Consider the following 26,214-nt stretch of genomic DNA (forward strand, 5'->3'; position numbering starts at 1 on the left):
CTCAAGGGGAGAATCCATTTTCTTGCTTTTTCCAGCTACTACAGCCACCTGCATTCTTTGGTTTGTGGACCCTTCCTAGCATCACTCCAACCTCTTGCCTCTGTTGTCACTGACTCTGAACCTCCGGCCTCCCGCTTATAAATACCCTTGTTGATTACATTAGGCCCACAGAATAATCCAGGATCATCTCCCCATCTCCAGATCCTTAACCACACGTCCAAAGTTCCTTTCACTGTGTAAAGATAAATTCATAGGTTCCAGAGATTAGGATGTGGATATATTTGGGGGCAGGGGGGCATTATTCAACCTACCACATCCTCATTTTACCAAATGAAGACTCTTGAGCTTAGAGAGGTCAAATAATTTTCCCAAGGTCACAGAGCTAGTGACAGCTAGAGCTGAAGTTCAAAATAAGAGCAGAACACGTGTACAGTCCAATACCATAACCCTATATCCCACCCTCATGATGTACCTGTTGTTCTGCAGTGTCCATTCCAGTTCACTGGGACAGTGGAAAGAATAAGAACACCCTATGACTACCTTCGTTTATATATTATTTGTATGTTGAAAACTTGACAGTAAGTTAAAGATTCCAAAACTGAGCCATTTAAAATGTATAAAGGGGAAGACAGCCACGTGCAGAATGGTAGAGTAAGAACTTCCGTGTATCAGCTCCCCAGTAAAATCAACAAGAACACACTAACAGAAGTGATCAGAATCAACTTTTTCATAACTCTGGAAATTAACCAAAGGCTTACAATACTCCAAGAAACATTTATTCAAGAAAAATGGCTGAATCTCAGCAAGCAAACTGAGCTTTGTGGCATTTTAACTTGCCCCATTCCTATCCTTCTCTCCCCAGCTCAGCAGCAGCCTTGAAAACTGGTAGCCTCACAGTCATGGTAGCCGTGAAAACCAGCAAGCAGTCTAGCAAACACTGGAGGGAGTAGAACAGTGTGAAGCTCCCAAGGCCCAGCTCCAAAGTACTGTCATTATCTGACCTATCTGGTGGCCCCCTGTAAACTCCCACTCGCTGGGCTTATCTTTATTTGATCTGATTCAGCACCCGCTCACCTCAGCCTTTTTCCTGGGGCAATTATCAAAACAATCCGGGGCAATTATTTAACACAACAGCTGCCAGAGGTGGTGATAACCGTTGGAGCACTTGAAGAAATAATGGCCCCCAATTCCCCAGATTTGATGAAAAACACTAATCTCCACTTCCAAGAAGTCCAATGAATGCCAAGTAGGATCAACTCAAAGAGCACCACACTGAAACCGATCATAATCAAACTAGAAAGACAAAGACAAACAGAGAATCCTGAAAGCAGTAAGAGAGAAGTGATGCATCATACACAAGTGATCCTCAGAAACCATGAAGGCCAGAAGGCAGTCGGATGATGTATTCAAAATGCTGAAAGAAAAAGACCATCAAACCCAGAATTCTATGTCCAGCAAAATTATCCTTCATAAACAAGGAGAACTAAGACATTCCCAGAAAAACAAAAACTGAAAGAATTCCTAGCTAGCAGATCTGCTCTTCAAGAAATGCTAAAGGAAGTCCTTCAAGCTGAAATGAAAGGACACTAGGCAGTAACTTAAATCTACCTTAAGAAATTAAGAGACCAGGAAAGGTAACAGCAATTAAACTATATAAAAGACAGCATAAATGTACTTTCTGCTTATAACTTTTTTCTCCTATATGATGTAAAAGACAACTACATAAAGCAACAGTTAAGAAGCATTGTTGATGGAATGATAATGTAGAAAAATAGTTTGTATGAAAATAAAAGCACAAAGGAGGGAAAAGGTAATAGATCCATATAAGTGCAAAGTTTGTATATCCTGTTGAAATTCAGCTGGTATTAACCTGAACTAGATTATTAGAAGGTGTTAATTTTAATACCCAGGATAACCACCACAAAAATACCTTTAAAAAATATAGTAAAAGAAATAACAAGGGAATTAAAATGGTAAACTAGAAAAGTATCTATTTAACATAAAAGAAGGACCGGAGGAGTAGAGGAGGAACAAAAAGGACATAAGATGTACAGAAACAAAATACCAAAATGGCAGATGTAAATCCTAACTAATCAGTAATTATACTAAATATAAATGGATTAATCACTCTAATCAAAAAGTAGAAATTGGAAAAATGGATAAAATATATAAGGAGGACTTTCTGACTAAAGTGCCGCTGGGGCAAATTCAAGGTGCATGGAGCCCAGCAGAGTCACTGACACAGAGGTCAACAGGCTGAGTGGCTGTTTCATTCATAATATCAAACTGTGATTCTTCCTGGGTTAGAGAACTCCAAACTATAAAATAATCCTCTATTTAAATGTATCTCTTTAAACTTGAAGCTACCACCCAATTCCATGAGTGGATGAGCAAACTCATACTTATCCTCTACCACAGTCTTCATAATTTTGCAACTTTCAATTACATTTCCTAGAAGCATTCTTTTTTCCAGATTGCAAGAACTCTAACCTTTTCAGTCTATTTTACTGGAAGACCCAGACTACCTTCCACCACCTCAAAAAACCATCCATCTGCCTACTCACTCACACCCCTGTCCATTTGTCTTTCTTCAATGACATCTCTTGGCTTAACAATTTACCCTCTGAGAGTTGAACACCACTGAAAATGGATCAAACCCATGTCCCCTGCATTAGCAGGCGGATTCTTAACCACAGCACCACCTGGGAAGTCCCACTATGTCAATTCTTGTTCAATCTCCCTACAAAGGCTGGGATCTTTGTTTTGTTCACTTACATTTCCCGAGCACCTTAGAACCATACCTAGTACGTGGTACATATATACTCAGTATCTGATAGATGGGGTGACTTAAGATAATATATCCTGATGAATCCTTAAACAACCAAAGGAATGAAATCCTATCAAAGATTCTTTTAAGTCTAAAAAATTAGATCTACCACTTATATCATGTTCCTATAGTTATTTACCCCTCAAAGAATTCTAGATTAGTCCAATTACAGAGAAAATGTACAGCACGTCGCTGGGAATTTAGGTTTACTGCCATTTTTAAAATGTATGTAACCTTCCTTAGAATTAAATACATATAACCCATCCCTTTAGCAATCCTCAGGGGGCCTCTGAAACGCTTCTCCATGGATGAAAGTTATACTGCAATATGACCACTGACACCCTAGTTCTGCAGATTAGGTGTGACCATCTCAGGTGTTTACTACTCTTAACCTAACACACTTCGGAAGCTATCAGCTTCAAAGAGAGTTAAGCAATTAGAACCTTTTCAAAGGTTCTCAGTAAAGATCAAGACCAAAATCACTTCGTCTCCTTTTCATCTAAGGGCCTCTTGCATAGTAACCACGAAGCAATAGAGTTAACATTTCAGTTTCTTGTCTTTTACTGTGTTACGAACATCCCTGGATTTTTTGTGTGTGTGTGTGTGTGTCACGCGGGCCTCTCACTGCTGTGGCCTCTCCCACCGCAGAGCACAGGCTCCGGACGCACAGGCTCAGCGGCCATGGTTCACGGTCCCAGCCACTCCGTGGCACGTGGGATCTTCCCAGACCAGGGCACGAACCCATGTCCCCTGCATCGGCAGGCGGCCTCCCAACCACTGTGCCACCAGGGAAGCCCCCATCCCTGGATTTTTTTCTGGCTAATTTCTAGTGTGCACTGTACCTGCTACATTGTGTGTTTCTGAGAGAAAGGGGGATTTATTAAAGCAGAAGACTGTACTGCAATAACGCAGCACCGCAGCTCTGCCATATGAAAGACTAGAACCAGGAAATGGAAAGCCATCGAGAGCTCAGGCAGTTACTATCAGCTCTGTCTCTAGGGAGCCACTTGCTTTCTCTCTACCTGCTTTGTGTTTCTTTTTCTGCAGACCAACATTCACTCTTCAGTACACACATGGCCAAATGTGGCTGGCTCTAGTTCAAAAGATCATCAAGAATCTACTACCCTTTCTGAATAATCTCATTTCCCCTAAAGGACAGACACACGAACACTGCATACTAGGATTCCTATTCCCAGGCCTGATCTTTTTGATTTTGGTGCAAAATTAACTTGTAATCCAATAAGATCTTTTAAAATAAAGTTTCATTTTACCTGGAGTTCAGCTGTTACATAAATGATACCTAACCCCTCCAGTGGAGGAAGAGAGAGGGGAGAAAGGAGAGGAGGAGAAGGAGGGGCTACCCAGGAAACCTAACCTTGCAGTCACAAGAGTTCTGATCTATAGAGAGAACCTGATTGCTAGGGTAATGGGGTCAACAACACCAACTAAAAGATAAAATTTTAAAAATGCATGCTGAAATGGGTATTCTAAAATAGTACTTAAAGATGCATTAAATATAGCTAAGAAGACAAAGAACTTATGACCGGATGGGTCCTTAAAGAGTCTCACCGCCCCACCCACCCACCCAGCAGCTGAGAAGTTAAATGACCTGCACAAAGCTAGCTCACAAGGTTCAGTGCCTGAATCAGACCTCCAGGTTCCTGACTACTGAACCAGTAACGTCCTCCATCCTGCCAGAAGGGCGTTCCTTCCTGGAGCACAAATTCTTACAAAGATGGTGGCCTTACCCAGGGGCATGATGGAGAGGTATTTGCCTCGAAACTTGCTGGTGATCTTGATTTCCTGGCGCAGTGTCCAGCCGTTTTTGGACTCGGCGTGGTGTGCAGCCGCAGGGGGGTGATGACTCACCTTGAAGAAATCAGTGGTTCAGATTAAAAGGAAAAGACAGGAGAAAAAAAAGCTACTGCCTGTTAACCGGTGATAAGCACCCCAACTTCACACTTGACATTCTTACACCCATAGCAGTAGATGAATACCAGGGCCTCCAGTGTTGGAAGCCCTGAAGGAAAAGAAGGCAGTTTGGGATGACGGCATCTGGAATTTCTGCAAACGTTAATACCCAGGGGCATCAACCAAAAAAATCATCCCTTTCTTCAAAAAGGAAACGCGTCACAGTCCTGAGGCTCCTTTACCTGCTCACAGAGGGATCGGTACCCATTCTCCTCTAATCGGTCTAGCTCAAAGGTCTCCCCAAGGAGTGGGTTGAATGGCTTGCTGGTACGGAAGACAGTAGTGGAGTAGGAGGACACGGTGAAAGCTGCAACATAACAGAGCTGTTCTAGAGAGTTCTCACACTTTGCAGCTCGGTCTAACAGCTCATGGTATTCCAGATCTTCAGTAAGGCGCTGAAGCATGGATAAGGGCTCATTAAAGTTTACCTGTCAGGAAAAGAGCAGATATAAAAACTTTGTCCACACATCCAAATGAGACAATTTCTTTCTTCCTTTTTTTTTTTCTTCTTTTTGCAGTCGGAGGGAGACACATATCGAGATGTCAATATGATAAAACAAATCACTGGGAAAAGAAGAGGCCTTTGCTCAGTAGAGCAACTCCAAGATCTAGCCTGAAAGAGGCCCATTCTCCTTGGTCAACTGTTCATGTCAATGAGTGGTGGAAATCTCCATTTTCATTTATTTCACTAACTGGAAGCACTCTGAGATGGGAACCATGCCTCTTCTGCTTACCACTGCATATCCAAGAGCCACTGATGCTTGGCCCATGAGAAACTGTCACCAAACAGGTACTGAACGAATAAAAGGGGAAATGGACTTCAGCACAAGTATACGCAGAGAAGAAGTTAGGTATTTAACATTTTTGAGGGCGGAAAGAAAGGGCAGTAAATTCTAAGTGCAGTCGTGTCCTGACGAGTGGAAAAAACATTACAGTAGTCAGCTTCCACTCCCAGACTAGACCACCGCTGAGTCTCAGTTCAGTTCTACATCAGGCCAGGATTCTGCTTTCTTCTCTGAGGCTGGACCGTGGTGTTTCTGCACCTGGAGTATTCGTGCCGGGGGCTAAGAGAGGGCTCTGAGTGCTTCTACCTTTCAAGTTTTAGAGCCAACGTAGGGCACTCAGCCACAGGACGAAGCAAGTGTGTGTCTGTGTACCTCTGTCAGGCAGAAGATGTCCATTCATGCCACAAATATTTATTGAGCCCTCATGTGTGCCAGACCCTATACAACTCAGCGGGTATAGAGAAGTGAACAAAAGAGACATTGTCCCCTCATCCCCCAGAGAATTAGCTTCTCAGTTGACTGTCTGGAATTGATGATGACTTTGCTACTTTAAAAAATTACTATAAAAAGAGGTTAGGTTCCCAGGCTAGTCCATAAAGGTGGTTTAACCAGCAATACAGCTAAATAAACCTGACTATCACTAGCCTGAGTTGAGTGCAAAGAAGAGAGGAAGGAAGAAAAAAATGTCCTTTGTGTTGAACGGAGCTGACCTAAAGCAAAATTTCGGTTAATAAAACAAACAAAAACCACACTTTTCTTTCCTACAGTCCTACGTCTTTTTCTTTTTCTGCATTTTTATCCAACCTCCTACCCCCCAATCTCTGAGTCACATACTACCTTAATGCTTAGTGTCCTCCCAATTATGAAACACCTTGTAATTTCCACTATAACAAACGTTGGAAACAAAGTATAAAGGAAAACATCTACTTGAAATACCATCACCCAAAGATAACCACTATTAATAGTTTCATATTTGTTTCTATGCATTTATACATTAAGAATAATAATAATATACTAGAGCCTGCTTTTTCTGAGAAATATACTAAGCATTTTTCTGTGAAAATTTCCCAACGGGGAAGTAGGATCTACCCTGCCTCAACTAAAAACAGTGCACCACACTCCAAAGCCATGCTGTCCGCACAGAGAAAAGCACTATGGTAAGAAAAACGCACACCGAGGGGAAACAGCTGGACAGAACTCAAATCCTCAAGTGTCCTTGTAAAAGACGGTACTTATTAACTATGCCAACAAAACCTCTCCGTGGCAGAACTGCAGGCCACATGCAGTAACATCTCCATACATTTCGAGGAAAATGGGACGGGTGATGTGCTCCGCGCTGGTGGCTACAGGACAGACGAGCTCCACCTGCGCCTAGAACCAGTATCCCCTTACTTAGCCCATCACCGCTGATCACACACACCCAGCCCTGCCCCCCAACAGCTGCTCCAGGAACCACAGTTTCTCTGAAAGCGCCAAGCTTTTTATACTGGTCATGTTATCCCTCAGAGGGCTAACAGGGAAACAAACGAATCTGAGAATTTACAGTGGAAAAAAGCCGGGCATCGGTTATATGGCTGATGGAGAGCTGGGCAGCCTAAAATGACAGCCTAGACGTTAGCAGCAGCAGCAGCAGCAGCAGCAGCAGGAAGCCGAAACTGCCGGCAGGCAGGAGGAACAAAGAGCAGCCGTGGTATTACTGCGGCACAGAGGCCGGAGGCGTGCGCAGACGCTAAGAGCTCAGGGGGGCCTGTCCGGTGGAAACCAGAGCCACGCGGCTGCTGCCAGAGCACTGCCCAAGAGAACGTAGCCGGGGCGGGGAGAACCCTGGGGTTTCTCCCTTCCTCCCGCTCCAAACTCCTTCTGGTGCCTTGCACTGGTGGAGCCCAGCCAGAGCCAGCAGACATGGAAGCCTGAGAAACACAGCTTGGAGGGATCAGCTTTCCTGTGACACAGCGCAGAGCAGGGGAAGGGTGAGGACTAGATCCACAGGCCAACAGGTACAGGACTGCACATTCCTTGTAACAATGTCAACAAGGAACTCATGGTAAAGTAGGACAGAGAGGTCACCTGGACTCAGAACCTGTCTCTAAGCAGGAACTGCATTTCTGAGGCTGCAATGACTTGCCTTTCCAGCCTACCTCTCCACCACTTCCTTCAAGGCACTAGGCAAAGGAGCGGGGCTTCTTTTCAGGCCCCTAGTCAACCACTTCTTTTACGCTTCTCCAGTGTGCTTGCTCATGGCCTTTTCCTGTCTGGAGATCAACATTTTTCTAACAGAAATCCTATGCACTTACATACAAATCTGTTTGTTTTCCAAGACTCAGTTAACTAATTACTTTAACATTTGCTGAATGATATATATGTGCCAGGCACTGGCTAAGCATCAAGGATATAAAGACCAGTCTCTGCCCATGAAGAACAGTCTATGGAGAAGCAGAAACCACTCACTGGCCCATCAGCCCCAAGAGGCTAGGAGAATGCTGTCTGTATGCCGTGCAACCAGCCATGGGCAGAGCCTGCAGCCACCCCCCACTCTCCACTCTTCCCTTCTGCTACAAGGAGTTGAATCCCCACTTTTTAGCTAGGTCATGCCACCAAGAATAGAAGTCTTCATTTCTAGTCTCCTCTCCAGCTAGCTGAGGCCATATAACTACGTTCTGGCCAAAGAGACTGAAGGGAAAATGGTTCATGAAATTTCCAGGAAGCACCCTTAAAAGGCAGGACATGCCCTTCTCCTCTTTCCCTCTTCCTGCCGACTGGAATGCGATCCTGATGGCCCGAGTTGGAGCAGACACTTAACACCGAGGAATTGAGGCCACAGGCAGCAGAACAAGAGGACAGAAAGGAGCCTGGTCATGACAGTGTGGAGTATCGTAACAGCCCCGGACCACCTACTTCTGGACTTTAACGTGATCATGAGTTAAGCTAATATTTGTTGGCCAGTTTTTTCTGTGAAAGGTTAGACAGTAAATATTTAGGCTTCAAGGGCCATATGGCCTCTGTCACACCTACTCGACACTGCTGTTCTAGGGTGAAAGCCGCCACAGACAATCTGTAAATGAATGAGCATTTACTGTGTTCCGATAAACGTCATGGACACTAACACCTAAATTGTATATAATCTTCACATCACAGAGTATTATCCTCCTTTTGATATTTTTCAACCATTTAAAAACATAAAAACTATGCTTAGCTTACAGGCTGTACAGACGGCAGCCCGATGTGGCCCCGGGGCCACAGTTTGCTGACCCCTGGTCTAAACCAACATATTTTGGATTCTTTAAGCTGAACCTATACCTGATACACTGATACAACCCCAGGCAGCTAGGCAGTCATTAAGCTCTTGGGGAGTGAACCAGCAAGTTAAAGCCACTGCCCAGGAATAAACAGTGGCGCCTGCTGGGACGCAGGGAACAGGCGGCTCACCCTGACCAGACGCACGGGTGGAGGTGCTGCTGAAAGAGGCGACACCACAGTCGGATCCTGAAAAAAAGGGCATCAGCCAGGACAAAGGAAAAGTGGCACAGGTGGCTGGGAAGCTGATGAAAGTTCGGGCAGAAAGAGCGGTGTGTGCAAATGCCCTGCGGGGGGTGGGGGAAGATGCCGGTGAGTCCCTAAAAGTAACTCCCCAAGATCAGAACACGGCATGTGCATGGGTGGAGCCTTGTCCTCGGGGAGGAAGTATCAAGCCCACTAAGGGATCGGGGCTACTCTCAAAGCAGTAAGGAGCTAGTAAAGGATTTTAAGCTAAGGAACGACAGGACTACATTTGCAATATGAAAAAGATCCCTTTTTAAAACAGTGTAGACAGACTGGAGGAGGGCATGACAGGAGGCAGGGAGGTCAGTCCAAACACCTCCCCCACCAGGGAGATGGCCCACAGCTTCCTGGTTGGAACGAATTGGTTTTGCTTTTGTCTCCCCAAACCTTTGTATGCACAGTACTTCCCATCATAGAAAGGAGTATGTTCTACCTGTTTTCAGGTCTGTCTCTTGAACTACACGCTTCTTGAAAACGGAAACGATGCCGAATTTATCTTTGCAGGTCCTCAGCACATCTGGCATAGGGATTTGCTCATAAATGTTACTGAACAAATGCATCTGATGCTAGGTGATTTGGAAACATACCAGATCCCTAGCGAAAATTAAAGCAGCTAGTTTTAAGGGATCGTTTATATGACTGTAAGGGTAACAAGGACCATGCCACCAACTGCCACAGGAGTGGGTGGAGGCCGTGCCGGCGGCACTCTTCTGACCAGGGCCCGAGAGGCCTTCTGGGCAGAGCCTGGTCGTGCAAGAGCCTCACCGGCATCGGGATCTTGGAGAGTTCTTTCCCGATGCAGTTCTTCATGATGCTCCACAAGTTGAGGCTATAGTTTGGCTTGTATGGTATCCTCGTTCTCTTTTCCTTCTTGGTCTCCTCCAGCTGATGCTTGTACTAAGCGCAAAAACAAAGCCATTCAATCACCCACAAAGAACAGAAAACCCAGTATTTATAAGCTTCCCTTCCCCCCTGCTAAAAAAAAAAAAGAAAAAATCAGTATTTTCTGTTTCCCTTAGTACTTTATAAGCAAATCCTTGGGAATGACACCTATGTCCCTCAGTCTTGGTAATTCCCAAATAAGAGTTACCTGTTCATCAAGGCTGATGTCACTGCTGGCTCCGCTGATGTTGCTGCCAGTACGTCTACACAGATGGGAAGCGCATGAGAATTAGCATAAAGATCAGAACTAGAGTTTGGTCCTCACCATGTCTTTACAAAGCAGAATGCTAAGGACACCGCACAAACTTGTTGATGAGTGACCCAACGACGACACTCAGAAAACAGTCCGTATGAATAGACATCTCTGGAGAACTTGTTCATGTAAAAAAGCTACAGTCTTCCACTTACGTGAGGAAAAGAGGCCATATCTTAGTAAACAACTATGACACTCCCACTGAAACATTTCTAACCTTTCCATGGCCAGATATGCTCATTTTGTGGGGGGTGGGTATCAAGAATGACTTACTTGTGGCCCAAATTTTCAGGCATGGTGATGATTTCAGGAGCATCGAAGAACTCATTCTCGTCATCCTCATCACTCACGTCTCCTTTGCCAGAGCAGCACTGACCTACAAGGAGGAAAGCCACATTTGTTTCCTTCGGCTGCATTTATCAAAACCTGGCACAGCTGGAGCTTTCAAATATTAACCACAAACACAGTAACAAATGGTAGACAGCAATGGGGAAGTCAGAAGAAATAAAGGGCTCGAATTCCATCTCACACGAGTCGCTGATTCTGGAGGATCTGCAGCTCCTCTATCAGCTGCAGAAAAGCATGTGGCTTGGATCAGAACAGGCTGCCCAGGAGCCAAGCAAGCAGCTCACCTTTGCCAGAACCAGCAGTGCCAGCGGCGTTTGCCGGCAGCACGGCGGCTCCTCGGAAGGCTCTCTCCAGGTGGTTGTGCTGCTTTGCTAGCTGCTCCAGGGTCTCTTCCAGGCGGATACGCTGGTCCCTTTCATACTGCAGGGACTTCTGCCACTTTTTACTGTGGGTCTGGGCTAACACAAGGAAATCTCTGCAGGCCTGTATGGAGAAAGAGTCGGTATAGGTCACCTCAGCTCAGCTAGTCAGGGATTCCCCTCAGGCCTCTGTAAGCCCAGTAAGTAACCTTATTCTGGGAACTTGAACCAGCAAATTACAATGAAAGGCCTTCCCTGTTATTCCACAGTATCAGGGACAGCCAGCTCCACGATACAATCAAGGTCAACTCCGGAAAAAAAAATTGAACGTGGTTGTCACAGTTCTTTCATATTTTCCTGGTCATGAGGACCAAACAAATGCCACGTGAGCAACAAACCTAGACAAAGTATTTGTGCAGCATCACAGAGGGCAGCTATGTGAACTGCTCCAAAGAAGAAACCTATTGACTAAACGGTGAGGAAAAGCATGGGATAAGCATGTGCTGCTCTCAGTACATTCTCAACTGCACTCAGGTCACCTAAACCTGAGGAATTCAGACACTGAGAACAGAGAGTCTGCAGTGAATTACACCAAATATGGGGAAATTTAATTGGTTTTTATTTTGGTCACTAAGATAATAACTGATCTTAAAAATTAGAAGCCTACCTGAGGAACCGAAGGAGAGACCTAGAGATAAAACACAAACCTGATCATATTAGTCCCTTCACTGGCTCCCCATCGACATTAGGAGCAAATCCTAACTACTGGTTATGGACATAAACGGCCCTTGTATCCTCCTGTCCAGGCAGCTGGACCCACCCCTGCACCCTGCCATGGAGCCACCCTGAACCGCTCGCCCTTTCTCAGACATGCAGATTTCCTTCAGGCCTGCCCATCGGAACACGTGCTCTTTGCCTGGCCTAGAATGCCTTCCTACCCGCTTTCTCTGCTTGGTCAAGTCCTCTTCATTCTTTAAGATCTATGGCAAATGTTACTTCTTCTGTGACACTCCCCCCTCCCCACCCCCATCTCATAAGCAGCCAGTCTCTCCTCTACTTTACACAGCACTTTGCACATACTTCTGTTTTACACCATCCACAGCACTATCGTGACCTTCTCTCCTGATGGATTACGAGCCACTTGAAGACACCGTTTATAGCTTATTCACATACTTACCTCCAGCTCCTAACTTAGCTGCTCTGCACATAGCGGGAGCCTGATACAGTTTGCTTAATAAATAAATGAAGGAAGGGAGCAATGTAAGCTTAAAAGTCTATACCCTGTTAAAGAGAAACTAAAAGGTAAAGAGAACATCTACTCCCATGGTTTCAACCTTTGCCTATGGGCTGATGCCTATGAAATCAGTAATTCCAGCTCTGCACTCAGGGAGCTGCAGACCAGACTATCCAATTGCCTACTCAATGGCTCAAAGTAATCTCAGAATCAGTGGGTCCCATACTGAACTCACCATGTTCCCTTTCTGACTCTGCATCACCGTCCCAAGAACAGTTCCAGGGCCCTTCCACCTGCCCAAGCCAGAAAACTAAGAGGCATCCTTGATTCTTAGTTTTCTTCCCTCCCCACATCCAACGATCAAATCCTACTGATTTTTCTTCGATATTTCTGGAATCTGTACATTTCTTTCCATCCTCCACACTCAGAAGCAGTACAGAGGACACACTCTGGAATTGTCACAGCTCCATCCTACTATCTAACTATGGAATTTTTAGCAAGTTCCTTAACCTCTTGGTGCCTCATCTTCCTCATCTGTAAACAAAGAATGACAACAGTAGCTATCTCAAAAGTTGTTGCTTAACATGTAAACCACTTGGACCAGGCTCACAGTAATCATTCAATAAGGTGTTAGCTATTAGAGTCAAGCCTGCATCAAAATCGGTCTTATCCTCTTCTAATCCACTACTGCCAAGCCCATTTAGTAGGGTCTGCACCCAGCCCCCCACCCCCCATACTTAACTCCTCTTCAGCCTCATCTCCGGCTACTTCCTTGCTTGGTTAACAGTCAACTGCAAGTGGCTCCCAGGCTCTGGGAGAGAGGGAGGGACCCACACAGCCCACACCCGGATCAACTCTCTCCCCTCACTTCCTCTGAAGAACAGGGGCCAGAACTCAAAGTTAGTGAGAGAAGATTCTATGCCAGGCACCTTACTGAACACTCGCCATCCATTATCTAATAAAAGCCTCTCCACACCCTGAGAGCAGCTACTAGGATCATCACCATTTACAGAAAAGGAACTGGGGTCACCGAGGGACTAGGGTATCCCAGGTTACAGAGATGGTTAACTGGGGCAGTTGGACTTCAGGACCCCAAACTCTTTGTTGCCTTTTTTTCAGAAGACGACTCTCTCGGGTCTTTCAGAATTTATCTGAGGGGTTACCTTCTCAGATCCTCCCGGTCTGAGCTAGACACTCCCACGGTACCACAGCGCAGCAGCCTGTGCTCACATCTCTCCTGGCATGCAGCACACTCCATAATGATCTGTTCACTTCTCTGGCCCCTCACTGGACAGTAATCTCCCTGAGGGCAGGGACCACAGCCGGTTTTATATCGCCAGCACAGTGCCTAGAGCACAGAGGGTGCTCACTAGGTGTTCACTGCATTAGCAAATGCATACACTAACAGTGTCAAATGCACGCCCCTGCTTAGACTCACTCTGATAATAAGAAAAGCTATATCCTAAGCAAGGAAGCAACTGAGTGAAATGAGTGCATTCTTCCTTTGCTATAACACTGCCTGTTTAGAGATGTGATGTGCTAGCATGTCAGTTTTAAGGCCTTGCCATCATCCCCTAAAAGGTACAAAGGAAACAACACAGGGCTAAAAAACTCATTCCCTGCAGTAACTGGCTATAAAAGGGGCAAAGACAGTGCATCCAGGGAGAACAGAATGAGAACTGACACAAACTCTGGATACCTAGAACTCAGGGAAAAAGAACTGTCGCCAGGAACAAAGATAAGCATATTTTCAAGAGAAAAGTCCAAAATAAAGTTCCAGTTTTATAAGACATTTTTAAATCAAGAGGTGTTTTATTTAGCAAATTTTTCCTATCAGAGTAGGAAAAAAACTGTCACGGAGCAGGGTGTTCACCTGACATGGATAAAAGGTAACAGATGGTTGTGTCCTGAGCTGTTCTATTTCACAAGCATATTTATTTACTATTGGGGCTTCCCTGGTGGCACAGTGGTTGAGAGTCCGCCCGCCGATGCAGGGGACGCGGGTTCGTGCCCCGGTCCGGGAAGATCCCACATGCGGCGGAGCAGCTGGGCCCGTGAGCCGTGGCTGCTGAGCCTGGCCGTGTACCGCAAAAAAAAAAAAAAAAGTATATTTATTTACTGTTGATTAAATGACCTGTATGTTTTATGAGGCTTTCCTGATCACAGGAGGACCAGAAAAACAGGCACACAGGCACCAAGAAGTACGAGAGTTTGGAAAGAGAGCACACGCCCAAACATCAGAAACACAAGCGCCAGTGCTGGTCTGCAGAATGGTGCTGGGAGACACTGATCTGCCTGCAGTCCTTAAGGGGACAAAATAATTTCTCTCCTCTACTTTGTGGGAGTCGGAGCACTGAAGAGTGTTCAACGCTTCAGAAAATGACACGAAAGTAAAAGTTACTACAACTTTCTATTAAGAAACAAAGGGGTTTTAAATGCGAAAAACCAAATTTTCCCTTGGTCATAGGAAAAGACCTTCGATCTCTTAAGAGCCACGTGAACACAACTAGTTCTAAGCAAATGCCTTATTATCACTCCTCAAACAAGGAAAAATCTAACTCTAGTGGTTCATCCCACTTAATCAGATAGGAAAACAAAAACAAAACCCAAACCACCACCTGCACACGCGCTTTCTCACCGAGCAGCCGTCTCGCGGGCCTCACGGACCATCCTCTCGTGCTCCTGCGTGGAAGCTGACTAAAATAACCTGCCCGTCAGGGTCGGTCACCAGCAGAGGAAAGAGAGCTGTTTACACTGCACACTCACTCCATACCTATGACCCAGTACCGGACACACGTCACCAACGTCGGTGGCACTTTGGGTTTACCTGGAGCCCTGCACCCAAGCAGCCGAAGTATTCCCTAAACCAACGACAGCACCCGAGCTAGGAGTCATAAGGAGGCAGAAGCACCGGCCCCTTCTTTTGAAAAGAAAAGTACCCAAGGTTGAATAGTTTGTCTTACCACCCAGAATTACCCCTCAAATCCAAGACTAAAGATGGGACTAAGCAGGATTACAAGGTTCTCACTAGTACTACTTAATCCAGCCCCCGCTTACCACACTGTAGGCCAGGGTGCGTTAGCAAAGTAGGGGTCAGACTCCAACCAAAATCTCAAAGAACATGCAAGTGGAAAGGGCCCATGAAGACCTTTTAGCTCCAATAGATAAAGTTAGAGAAAAATAGATAGACAGACAGACAGATAGATATAGAACCACAACCTAGAGAGGTGAAGGGACTCAACTGACATCGCCATCAGGTGCCCTGCCGGTGGCAGGCGCAGGGCTGGAGCAGCGTCCTCCTGGCCATTCAAGCAGAGCGGGAAGTCATTCCATCTGTGCACCCTGTTCCCTTCCATGCGACAAAAAACATGCAACTCAAACCCCTTGAACGATTAAGCAGGACCTCACGTCCTATGCTTTACCAGCTACAATTTTCCAGCATTTGGGGAGAATGACAGCTCAAAGAGGGAAAGAAGCAAAGAGCAAGGCAGACATGTGCGCGCTTACGTTGATCATGGCGTTGGACGTTATCCTGAAGAGTGTGGCCCGCTCGTTGACCTGTTTGACCTTCTCGTTGCTCTCGGCCGGCAGCCGCAGGGACTCCAGCTCGCTGAGCGAGCGCTGCAGCGCCGTGCCGTGCTTGGCGATCAGGTCGTTGCACGTGCTCAGGTCCTCCACTTTGCTGGACAGCGTCCGCAGGGTGTTCTGCAGCTCGGTCTTGTCGGTTTGCGAGACCGACTCTTCGTCTCCTGACTCATCTGTACGGGCAGAAAGGTGAGTGATAGGACCCCGAGCCCAGGGCTCAGAGTCGGAGCCCCACCCACGCTGCCCACAGCCAAACCGACGCTCCTCAGGCCGTGCGTCCCGACGTCCCGACCGGCCGAGAGCTCGCCGTCGCCAGACGATGCCCACAGTCCGCCTGCGTCACAAACAGCTGGGGGCGCTTTTTTTTTTTTCTGGGGCTTTTTTTTTTCCTGGGGCAGACAACAATAAGCATTTTTTCTGCTCATGCTTTTTATTTTCTTCTAGTTTTATTGACATATAATTGACATATAGCACTGCTATAAGTTTAAGGTGTACAGCATATACACCTTATATATATTGTGAAATGATTAAAATAAGTTAACCTCCATCATCTCATATAGATACAAAAAGAAGATTTTTTTTTTTTCCTTGTGATGAGACTTTTAGGATCTACTCTCTTAACAACTTTCAAATACACTGAACGGCAGTGTTAACTACAGTCGTCATGTTGTATTTACATCCCCAGGACTTATTTATCTTACAAGTGGAAGCTTGTACCTTTTCTTAAAATCTTTTTTTTTAATCTTTTTTTTTTTTTTTGGCTGTGTTGGGTCTTGGTTGCTGTGAGTGGGCTTTCTCTAGTTGCAGTGAGTGGGGGCTACTCTTCGTTGCGGTGCATGGGCTTCTCATTGCGGTGGCTTCCCTTGCTGCAGAGCACAGGCTCTAGGCGCGCAGGCTTCAGTAGTTGTAGCACATGGGCTCAGTAGTTGTGGAGCACAGGCTTAGTTGCTCCGTGGCATGTGGGATCTTCCCGGACCAGGGACTGAAATCATGTCCCCTTCATTGGGGGGATTCTTAACCATTGCGCCACCAGGGAAGTCCCTGGAAGCTTGTACTTTTTGACCACCCTCCTTCATCCCCTCATGTCCCAACCCTGGGGTCCTTCTTAAAGGTGCAGTCTCTGGCCCCACCCCGAGAAAAACCTTGATTTGGCTGGTGTGAGGCAAGGTCCGGGAATCTGTATTTCGAATAAGCTGTCTGGGTAACTCTGACGCACACTGAGGTTTGCAAACCAGTGACCTAGAGGACAGGATGGAGAAGCTAAATGGCTCTTGGGGCTGGGAATGAATTATTGAGCCTTTTAACCCTAGCTTGAGGGTCCCAATCCAGTCACACTGATTATTAGTGCAAATCCACTATCATCTGTTGGGTGATCAGTGGGCCTGTATGACATGGGTTGAGAACTGCAGTCTAGCTGCTCTCTGTAAACCATGTCCACATCATCAAAAGACTCATTAACTTATCTTTTCTAAAGGAGAACTCTCAGGAACTTCATGATGAGCTCATCTGACACAAAAGCCACACCTGCACTGAAAGCTGTGCAAGGTCTTCTGTTAAATGACTTTCAAATAATAAGTCAAGCAGAGAGCTGTGCTGTGGCTCTTGCTATCAGTTTTGTCCTTAACACTTTGTAACTGCAAAGTTCTTTTCCAGCAGTGTCACTTCCTTTGGGGGAGCTAAAATCAGCACTAAAATCAAAACAAAAGAAACAAGGAAGGACCTGCCCTATCTGTTAGGCAGACAGGCAGGGCCAGAGTCAAAATATAACCTGTTGCCCAGAAATTTACAAAGCAGTAAACTTTCCTTTCATTGCTTAAGAGATATTAAATACAGCATGGGAAAGAACAAGGGATAAGAAACACAAGAGATGAACAAGTTAGCAGGTGAGCATCTTGGTCAGCTCTAAGTGAACAAGCTCAGTGTGACTAAACTATCAAGATCTGCAGGGAAATCCTACCATTTTCCTTTAAGAAAAATCAAAACATAATTAGATTGTTCTTTTTAGTGAGACTATGGTAGCAAAATAAAGATTTTTCACAGAAAATATCACATTTAATTATTATTTTTTTAATGTGCCTCAAGCATGAAACAGCTCTGGCCACCAACCCAGGCACCAAGCTGGGTTGAACAAAGGGCTGCCCACTCCTCTGCCCAGACTGATATAAGAGCAACACCGCCCGTCACGTGACTCTTTGCCCACTGCCAGGGGGTTTCACATACAACGTTTCTGGCAATCTATGAAGATTTGTTGGTTTCAATTCAACCAGAAAAGAGTTAAGTAAGAAGATGTCAGGAGAAAAGAAAAAAGTAAGGACAGATCCACAGTGTGAGCTGTAATAATCCTGACTGATCTATCAATAAAATAATTATTTCTCAAAATTTTAAGGTCGTCAGTTGGCATTAAGAGCCAAAAGGATAACTGATACGCTCCTAAGACAGAGTTTCCCAGTCTTAACAACTCTGCCCTTTGGGGCCGGCTCGCTCTCTGCTGTGGGGCTGCCCTGCGCGTCGGCAGGCGGCTTGCAGCACCCCTGGCCTCTACTCCCTCCATGCCGCTAGCACCGCCACTCCTCAGCCCTGGCCGAACGCCCCCTTTGGGGCGGAGCTGCCCCGGCTGCAAACCAGCCCCCCGGAGACATTCTGCCTGGTGAGCAGCAGCCTGAGGCGATTCAACGACAACGACGACGACAGTGAGGGGACACGATAAGATCTGCGCATAAGGGGGGCTAACGGAACGTTCCCCAGGCACGATATTCGTTGCTCTCTACCTGATTCCGCCAGCATCTTCACAGCCTTGGCCTTGGCCAGTTCCAGGGCTGTGACCCAGCGCTGCCGCTCTACTTCCGAGCTCGCCTTCAGGTGGTAGGTCTGAGCGCCCCCGTTGGAAATGATGAAGTTGCAGGAGTCCTCCACCGTGATGTTGGCTGTGGCGAGGTTGATGGTGCCACGGCAGGTATGTCTCATTTCTGCCTTTGACCTGCAGTAACGAGCCAAAGACAAGCTAAGTAGAAAGCTGGTGCGTGGTTTATCCTTCATCACATTCCATTTCATAACTCTAAGCCTTTTGAAAATATAGGAGTCTTAGGAGTTACCAAGTTCTAATATTTCCCTCAAATGGCTCCCTAAAATTCAAAAAACAATCAGTAGGGATTTCCTTTCAGAGCCTATAAGACTTTATTGCTCTGCTGTCCCTCTCACCCTTAGCTTTTAAAAAATAGGCTTGGGCTTCCCTGGTGGCACAGTGGTTGAGAGCCCGCCTGTCGATGGGGGGACAAGGGTTCGTGCCCCGGTCCGGGAAGATCCCACGTGCCGCGGAGCGGCTGGGCCCGTGAGCCATGGCCGCTGAGCCTGTGCGTCCGGAGCCTGTGCTCCGCATCGGGAGAGGCCACAGCAGTGAGAGGCCCGCGTACCGCAAAAAAATAAAAATAAAAAATAAATAAAAAATAGGCTTCACTGAAGGATAACTACATACAGTATTAACCCAACAATTTTAAGAGTACAAGTCAGTTTTGACAAATGTATACAATTGTGCTACCACCTCCACAATCAAGATGTAGAACATTTCCATCACCCCAGAAAGTTCCCTCGTGCTCTTTTGCAGTCAGGAATTACCTTTTACTTAGCAAGATATAATTATGAAATAGTGCTTTATAAACTCATGCAACAAAATTCTGTATAACCATCTTATTCTCTAAGAGAAAGAACAGCTCCACTTCACATGTATTGAACAACCCATTCCCCCAACTATAACTCAGCCCCAATGAAATTCTCATACTACTCTTCACAACTATCTTGCAGAAGTATTAAGGCACCCTTAGACGTTTAGAGTATTAAATACTGACTACAGCTCAAATGATGGGAGTAAAGAAAGAATAATCATTAAAGAATCACCAGGTGGTATAATCTTTCTGGAATATATTCTTTCCTAAGGTCCACTGACCTCTATTGGTGGGAACTCCTGAGCCATCCTATTAATAGCTAGGAGAGATTCAGCAAATCTGTTCTCAGAGGACTGGGTATAAAATTTTTCCCCATTTCTACTGACTGACAGTTCTATTAATAGACTAACTTTTGAACTTTACAGCACTGGTTGGTGACAACAAGCTACAAGAGACCTGGCATAGAAGATCAAGCTGCTGGCACAACTGAATGTACAGGGCAAACTGTGCTAATTTCCCCCACCCGCTGATTATGCCCAGGGACCTGCATGTTGAGATTGCAGTTTTTCCCTGACCAACTTGGAACATAAAGAGGTCAAAGTCCTTTGCCAACTTCCACAGTGCAAAGCGGAGCCGTTTCTCTTTCACGAGTGCCAAGCGGCCAAACATACCTGGCACGTCCAGAATTCCTGCATGCCAGAGATGACACACACTCCATCTCTGGAAGCTAAGATTTGGTGGCTTTGAGAAAGTCTGTGCGCTGTGTTTAGGAGACAGATATGCTATCGTTCGGTGTGTCCCAAGAAACTGGTTCTGCTTCCTCAGATGCACAAATGAGCGGTATGGGATGGCCGGGGCGGGGGCAGGGGTCCCCAATAAGCCAGGCCATTTTGATCACGCCCGCACCTGCCACACTGTAACGTGAATCCCTGGTTTTTCTATTCTTACCTCCCCTCCCCTGCCCCCAAGCTTCAGTTACATTATGAATAATGCAGGCTGAATTACAGACCCGCAGCTGACAGGCCAGCTCACCCTTGCTTTCTACTCCAAAGGCGTTCCTTGGACTGTCTACCACACTCCTCACAACATGCTGGTATTTTCCACATGCCACTTCCTAGGAATCTCTTCTGCCTGGGTCATCTTCATGAACTAAAGTTTCTCAAATCACATAACGTCTGTAGCAGTTTTTAAAATACCAAAGAACTCTGAAAGTAGGGCGGGCTTAACTTCGGAGCTCTTGGGTTCAAGCAGGTACACCTATGCTTATAAATAATTAGTGCAGAAGCAAGAAAGACATGCTTTTCAGAGTACAAGGTAAGTTCTTTAGGCACCTCGGTATTAGGTGGTATTTTCTGGTTAGTAAGGTCTTCCCTGAACAGGCCAGCCGAAATAGTAACTCAGTCTCTAGAAGCTAGCCAGGAAAACTAACACTATGGGCTTGTCACGATGTGTCTAGGAGAGTTGGGGTTCTACATATGGTTTTAAGTAACCAGACATCTGTGTAACGTTGTGAGGAAGAACAGGATAGGTAAAAAGAAGGCTTGCCAAAGCCTATTAGGACAGTTCATCAGAGCACGGGTCTAGGAAATACTCAGTTAAAAAGAAAACAGTATTTTGTAAAAGGCATATACAGGATACGACTGGTTTTGGAGGCATGAAAAGCAGGAGGAAAGACGAGTTGGCTCAATAAGGAGATGGGGGGCTTCCCTGGTGGCGCAGTGGTTGAGAGTCCGCCTGCCGATGCAGGGGACACGGGTTCGTGCCCCGGTCCGCGAAGATCCCACATGCCGCGGAGCGGCTGAGCCCGTGAACCATGGCCGCTGAGCCTGCGCGTCTGGAGCCTGTGCTCCGCAGCGGGAGAGGCCACAGCAGTGAGAGGCCCGCGTACCAAAAAAAAAAAAAAAAAAAAAAAAAAAAAAGAAAAAAAAAAATAAGGAGATGGGGACCCAAAGAACCTGTTCGAAAGAATAAACTACCAATTCATTGATAGGAAGTACTTCAATGTAATTTTGAGGGTAGTGCGTAGATTTGATAACTTTGGATCCTGTTGCTTGACTGGTGTGTGGGTGGAACCATCTTAGCTGCCAAGGACAGGCCCGTGGTATATTTCCCAATATGTGGTTTGATATGTTTTGGAAGTAGTTTTAGCTGTAGTCAGACAGGTACCACTAACTATTGTAAGAGAGAAGTGAAAGGTGGTTAAAAGTACTTAAAAGATGGCAACATATAGGTTATTACTGTCCAACCAAGATCAATACTGATCAAGACTGGTACTGATCAAAGACTCAACTGGGCTAGAAAGTACATTTGATTAGGAACATGGATGAGGAAAAACGACCACACATTAAGGCCCTCAGCTGATACACAACTTTTGAAAATGAGGAATCAGTGTTAACAGTGACTTACTAGCCAAGTTAGGACATGAATCAATTGAACATTAGAATGATGGCCAGTGTAACAGGAAAACATGAACCTGAGTAGGGGAAAAACTTTGGAGCAGACTAAAATTTTAGATTTGTGATTTAACCTTAAACTGATAGTCCTGGATGAGTAATTAGAAAAGGTTAAAATGAAAATCAACTCTGAATATAATAATGCAAATGATATACATAAGCCAAAGCAATCCTGAGAAAGAAAAACGGAGCTAGAGGAATCAGGCTCCCTGACTTCAGACTATACGACAAAGCTACAGTAATCAAGACAGTATGGTACTGGCACAAAAACAGAAATACAGATCAATGGAACAGGATCGAAAGCCCAGAGATAAATCCACACACATATGGTCACCTAATCTTTGATAAAGGAGGCAAGAATATACAATGCAGAAAAGACAGCCTCCTCAATAAGTGGTGCTGGGAAAACTGGACAGCTACATGTAAAAGAATGAAATTAGAACACTCCCTAACACCATACACAAAAATAAACTCAAAATGGATTAAAGACCTAAATGTAAGGCCAGACACTATAAAACTCTTACAGGAAAACATAGGCAGAACACTCTATGACATACATCACAACAAGATCCTTTTTGACCCACCTCCTAGAGAAATGGAAATAAAAACAAAAATAAACACATGGGACCTAATGAAACTTCAAAGCTTTTGCACAGCAAAGGAAACCATAAACAAGGCAAAAAACCCCCCTCAGAATGGGAGAAAATATTTGCAAACGAAGCAACTGACAAAGGATTAATCTCCAAAATATACAAGCAGCTCATGCAGCTCAATATCAAAAAAACAAATAATGCAATCCAAAAATGGGTGGAAGACCTAAACAGACATTTCTCCAAAGAAGACATACAGATGGCCAACAAACACATGAAAGGATGCTCAACATCACGAATCATTAGAGAAATGCAACTCAAAACCACAATGAGGTATCACCTCATACCAGTCAAAATGGCCATCAAAAAATCTACAAACAATAAATGCTGGAGAGGGTGTGGAGAAAAGGGAACCCTCTTGCACTGTTGGTAGGAATGTAAATTGATACAGCCACCATGGAGAACAGTATGGAGGTTCCTTAAAAAACTAAAAATAGAACTACCATACGACCCAGCAATCCCACTACTGGGCATATACCCTGAGAAAACCATAACTCAAAAAGAGTCATGTACCACAATGTTCACTGCAGCTCTATTCACAATAGCCAGGACGTGGAAGCAACCTAAGTGTCCATCGACAGATAAATGGATAAAGAAAATGAGGCACATATATACAATGGAATATCAGCCATAAAAATAAACGAAATTGAGGTATTTGTAGTGAGGTGGATGGACCTAGAGACCGTCATACAGAGTGAAGTAAGAAAGAGAAAAACAAATACCCTGTGCTAACACATATATATGGAATCTAAAAAAAAACTGTTCTGATGAACTTAGGGGGAGGACAGGAGTAAAGATACAGACATAGAGAATGGACTTGACACGGGGAGGGGGAAGGGTAAGCTGGGACGAAGTGAGTAAGTAGCATTAACATATATAGACTACCAAATGTAAAATAGATAGCTAGTGGGAAGCAGCTGCATAGCACAGGGAAATCAGCTCGGTGCTTTGTGACCACCTAAAGGGGTGGGAGGGAGATGCAAGAGGGAGGGGTTATGGGGATATATGTATATGTATAGTTGATTCACTTTGTTATACAGCAGAAACTAACACAACATTGTAAAGCAATTATACTCCAATAAAGATGGTTTAAAAAAAAAAAAAAGAAACGAAATACACAAGTCTTCACAATTAATGTGGCTTAAGCAGTGAGGATGTGCTAAGGTATTTTCCATTGTGTTAGAGACCAGATAAGCATGTGTTCCTACTTCAACAACCTCCAACTCCCATCTTCAATGTCCTCTCAAAATTCTTTAAGAGCCAATACAATGGAGTTGGTGGAAAAGAGATTCGTTCACCCAAACCTTCCTGGTGGCAAAGTGACTACTGGTAGAGGAAAAGATATATAGAGTGAGCGGTTCTTAACAACACTGTTTTGGGGCCCAAAAAGAATGGTCTTTATAAAAAGATTTCACTTAGAAATGCCATTATATTAAGCAAAATCTCCCTTAAAGGGAACTTCTATACATTTCGTATAAATTATACATAGTATCATGTTCTATAGATGTACTAGCTATGGATAAGTAGTTATCTCTATATCTGATTGATCCATGTAACACTAACCTGGGTTTTAGGTTGTGCTGGTGTGAAAAGAGTTAGTTTCAAATCCTGACTCAAGACCTTAGGAAAGTTGCCCAAGCTAAGTCTCCGTTTCCTCATTGGTAAGATGGGAATATCTCCTAACTTCCAGGTTGCTTTGGGGAGTCAAAGAATACCGTATGTTAAACACCTATGCAAACTGTCCAGCACTCAGGAAATGTTTATGTCCTGTCTCCAAATCCAGTGTCCTAACCTCTCTATCTATAGTAACATGAGTAGCCAAAAGCATGTTATGCTGTGGGAAGATTGTGGGTCACCGTAAACATATATTAAACATGCCCAAACAAGCATTTTTGAACAGAAGTAGTCATACAAAAGACACGGACTCTTCTCTTACTGAAACTTAAACCTCACTGACCGGAGAGACCCCAGAAATACTAGATGGAACACTTAATGATTCCCAAGGGAGGAGGTGGGGCAGGCAAAAAGAAACACTGGAGTGCACTTCTCCATTCTGGTCTGTCCAGAAGGCGAAACCCTAGGCAAATCTTGGAGAGATAAAGAGAGGGGACAGATACCGAGGCCATCCTACGCGTGGTGGCCTTGTGCCTGAATGTGGAGAGAGCAAAGGCGGGTACATCAAGGGCTGCTAATAACCTTGAATTCTGGAGACTAGGCACAGAGAGCTAAGCCTTGGGACTTTTTACAGTAAGTTCCTTGGGAGCGGTGCCTGGACTTTGCCCTCCCATACGTGTCCCTTAAACACCTACAACAGCGCCTTCCTTGTAGAATTAATCATTGCAACGATGCGCTTTTGGAAACACAATGGAAAAGTAGATGCTCTCCGAACAACTGGAAGGGCCAGGGACCGAGGGGAAGGTATGGCACCAAGGGTGGGTCACCCAGGTGGAGCGGTAAGTCCTGGGGCGTTCACTTTCGTGATGCTGGACTCGTGTCGCGAGCTGTCAACGAGCGCAAGTGACGAAAAGGGGCCTGGGGCGACCTTGGCTGCTGCGCGGGCTGCAGGGTGACGGCACGGGGGCTGTGGGCTGCAGTGGGGGACGGCGCCCCGGAAGCAGTTACCTGTAGTAGCTCAGGAGCCCGTTGCTCAGCACGAACCACCGCCGCTGGTAGCCTTTGATATAATTGGTCCATTTGAAGAGCCAGCCCTCGCGAGCCGAGCCCGAACCTCCAGCGCCCGAGCCCCCCGCCGGCGGCGCAGGAGCCGGGCCCGCCGCCGCCACTCCCCCGGCCCCGGGGCCCGGGCCGCCCGTAGCCACCGCGGCCACCGTGCCCGGGGCGATCCCGGAGCCCGACCCCGAATCTCCGCGGCCGCCGGCGCCGCCTCCTCCCACCATGGGGGGACCGGCGGCGCCGCCGCCGCCGCCCGGGGCCGCAATGGCTGCCGGGCCCGGGCCCACTACTCCTCTCAGCTCCGTCGCCGCCATGAGCCGCCGCCGCCCGGAGATACAGGACCGGAACCGCCTACGAGAGCCGCCGTCGCCGCCCGGAGGGCCCCACTCGGCTAGCGCATCAGCCGCCGCCGCGCAGCGTCCCCGCCCCGCCAGGCCGGCCGCGGGGAGGAGGGCTCTGCCGCCGGGAAGGAGGAAGTCGATTGGTGCCCCTGAGTGTCACTTGCGGAAGACCCCTCGGCCATTGGCATTTCTCTTGGGCCTGTCATTCCACCAGCGCCCAGCGAGAGCCCGTGGTGGGACGCTTCCGCCAGGCACGCCGTTGATTGGTGAAGATGAAGGCCAATCAGACTCACGAAAAGCTCATTGGTTCTTTCCCGAAGTCTCCGGCGCTCAGGGAGGACTCGAGAATGCAGACTACCCAGCCAGTGTGATTGTCGATTGGCTAGTATTTCTGCCACTCATTTTAGTTTATGCCCCCGTCACCGCCACGTCATCCCCTCCCATCGCTCTTCTCCTAGCCCCTCTTCCGCCCTTACGGATTGGTGGTTCGTATCAGCTGCTCAACCTTTTCTACCATTTGCTGAACGAGTTGAGGAGAAAGGGGAGGAGTGTAGTCTTCACAGCCTCACTTTCATTTTTTATTGGTTGGAATGG

General features: G+C 46.1%; 1 protein-coding gene and 1 non-coding gene across 2 annotated transcripts in view; both read right to left on the reverse strand.

Annotated features, from left to right (window-relative positions):
- The window catches only part of OSBP (oxysterol binding protein), a 34,350-nt gene extending 8,657 nt beyond the window's left edge, over positions 1-25,693 (reverse strand). The window contains exons 1-9 of the mRNA XM_059070444.2: positions 25,229-25,693; positions 18,613-18,821; positions 15,767-16,017; positions 10,951-11,149; positions 10,592-10,694; positions 10,214-10,268; positions 9,889-10,020; positions 4,981-5,226; positions 4,576-4,696 (exon numbers count right to left, since the gene is read on the reverse strand). Of these exons, the coding sequence (XP_058926427.1) occupies positions 4,576-4,696; positions 4,981-5,226; positions 9,889-10,020; positions 10,214-10,268; positions 10,592-10,694; positions 10,951-11,149; positions 15,767-16,017; positions 18,613-18,821; positions 25,229-25,593 (1,681 nt within the window). The 5' untranslated portion in view covers positions 25,594-25,693. The remainder of the gene's footprint in view (positions 1-4,575; positions 4,697-4,980; positions 5,227-9,888; positions 10,021-10,213; positions 10,269-10,591; positions 10,695-10,950; positions 11,150-15,766; positions 16,018-18,612; positions 18,822-25,228) is intronic.
- On the reverse strand, positions 17,913-18,055 carry LOC131760686 (small nucleolar RNA SNORA48). Its single transcript, XR_009336790.1, has one exon. It is a non-coding gene; the product is annotated as a small nucleolar RNA SNORA48 (small nucleolar RNA).
- Positions 25,694-26,214: the final 521 nt, after the last annotated feature.

This window comes from Kogia breviceps, chromosome 7, assembly GCF_026419965.1.
Source record: "Kogia breviceps isolate mKogBre1 chromosome 7, mKogBre1 haplotype 1, whole genome shotgun sequence".
Classification (NCBI taxonomy): Eukaryota; Metazoa; Chordata; class Mammalia; order Artiodactyla; family Physeteridae; genus Kogia; species Kogia breviceps.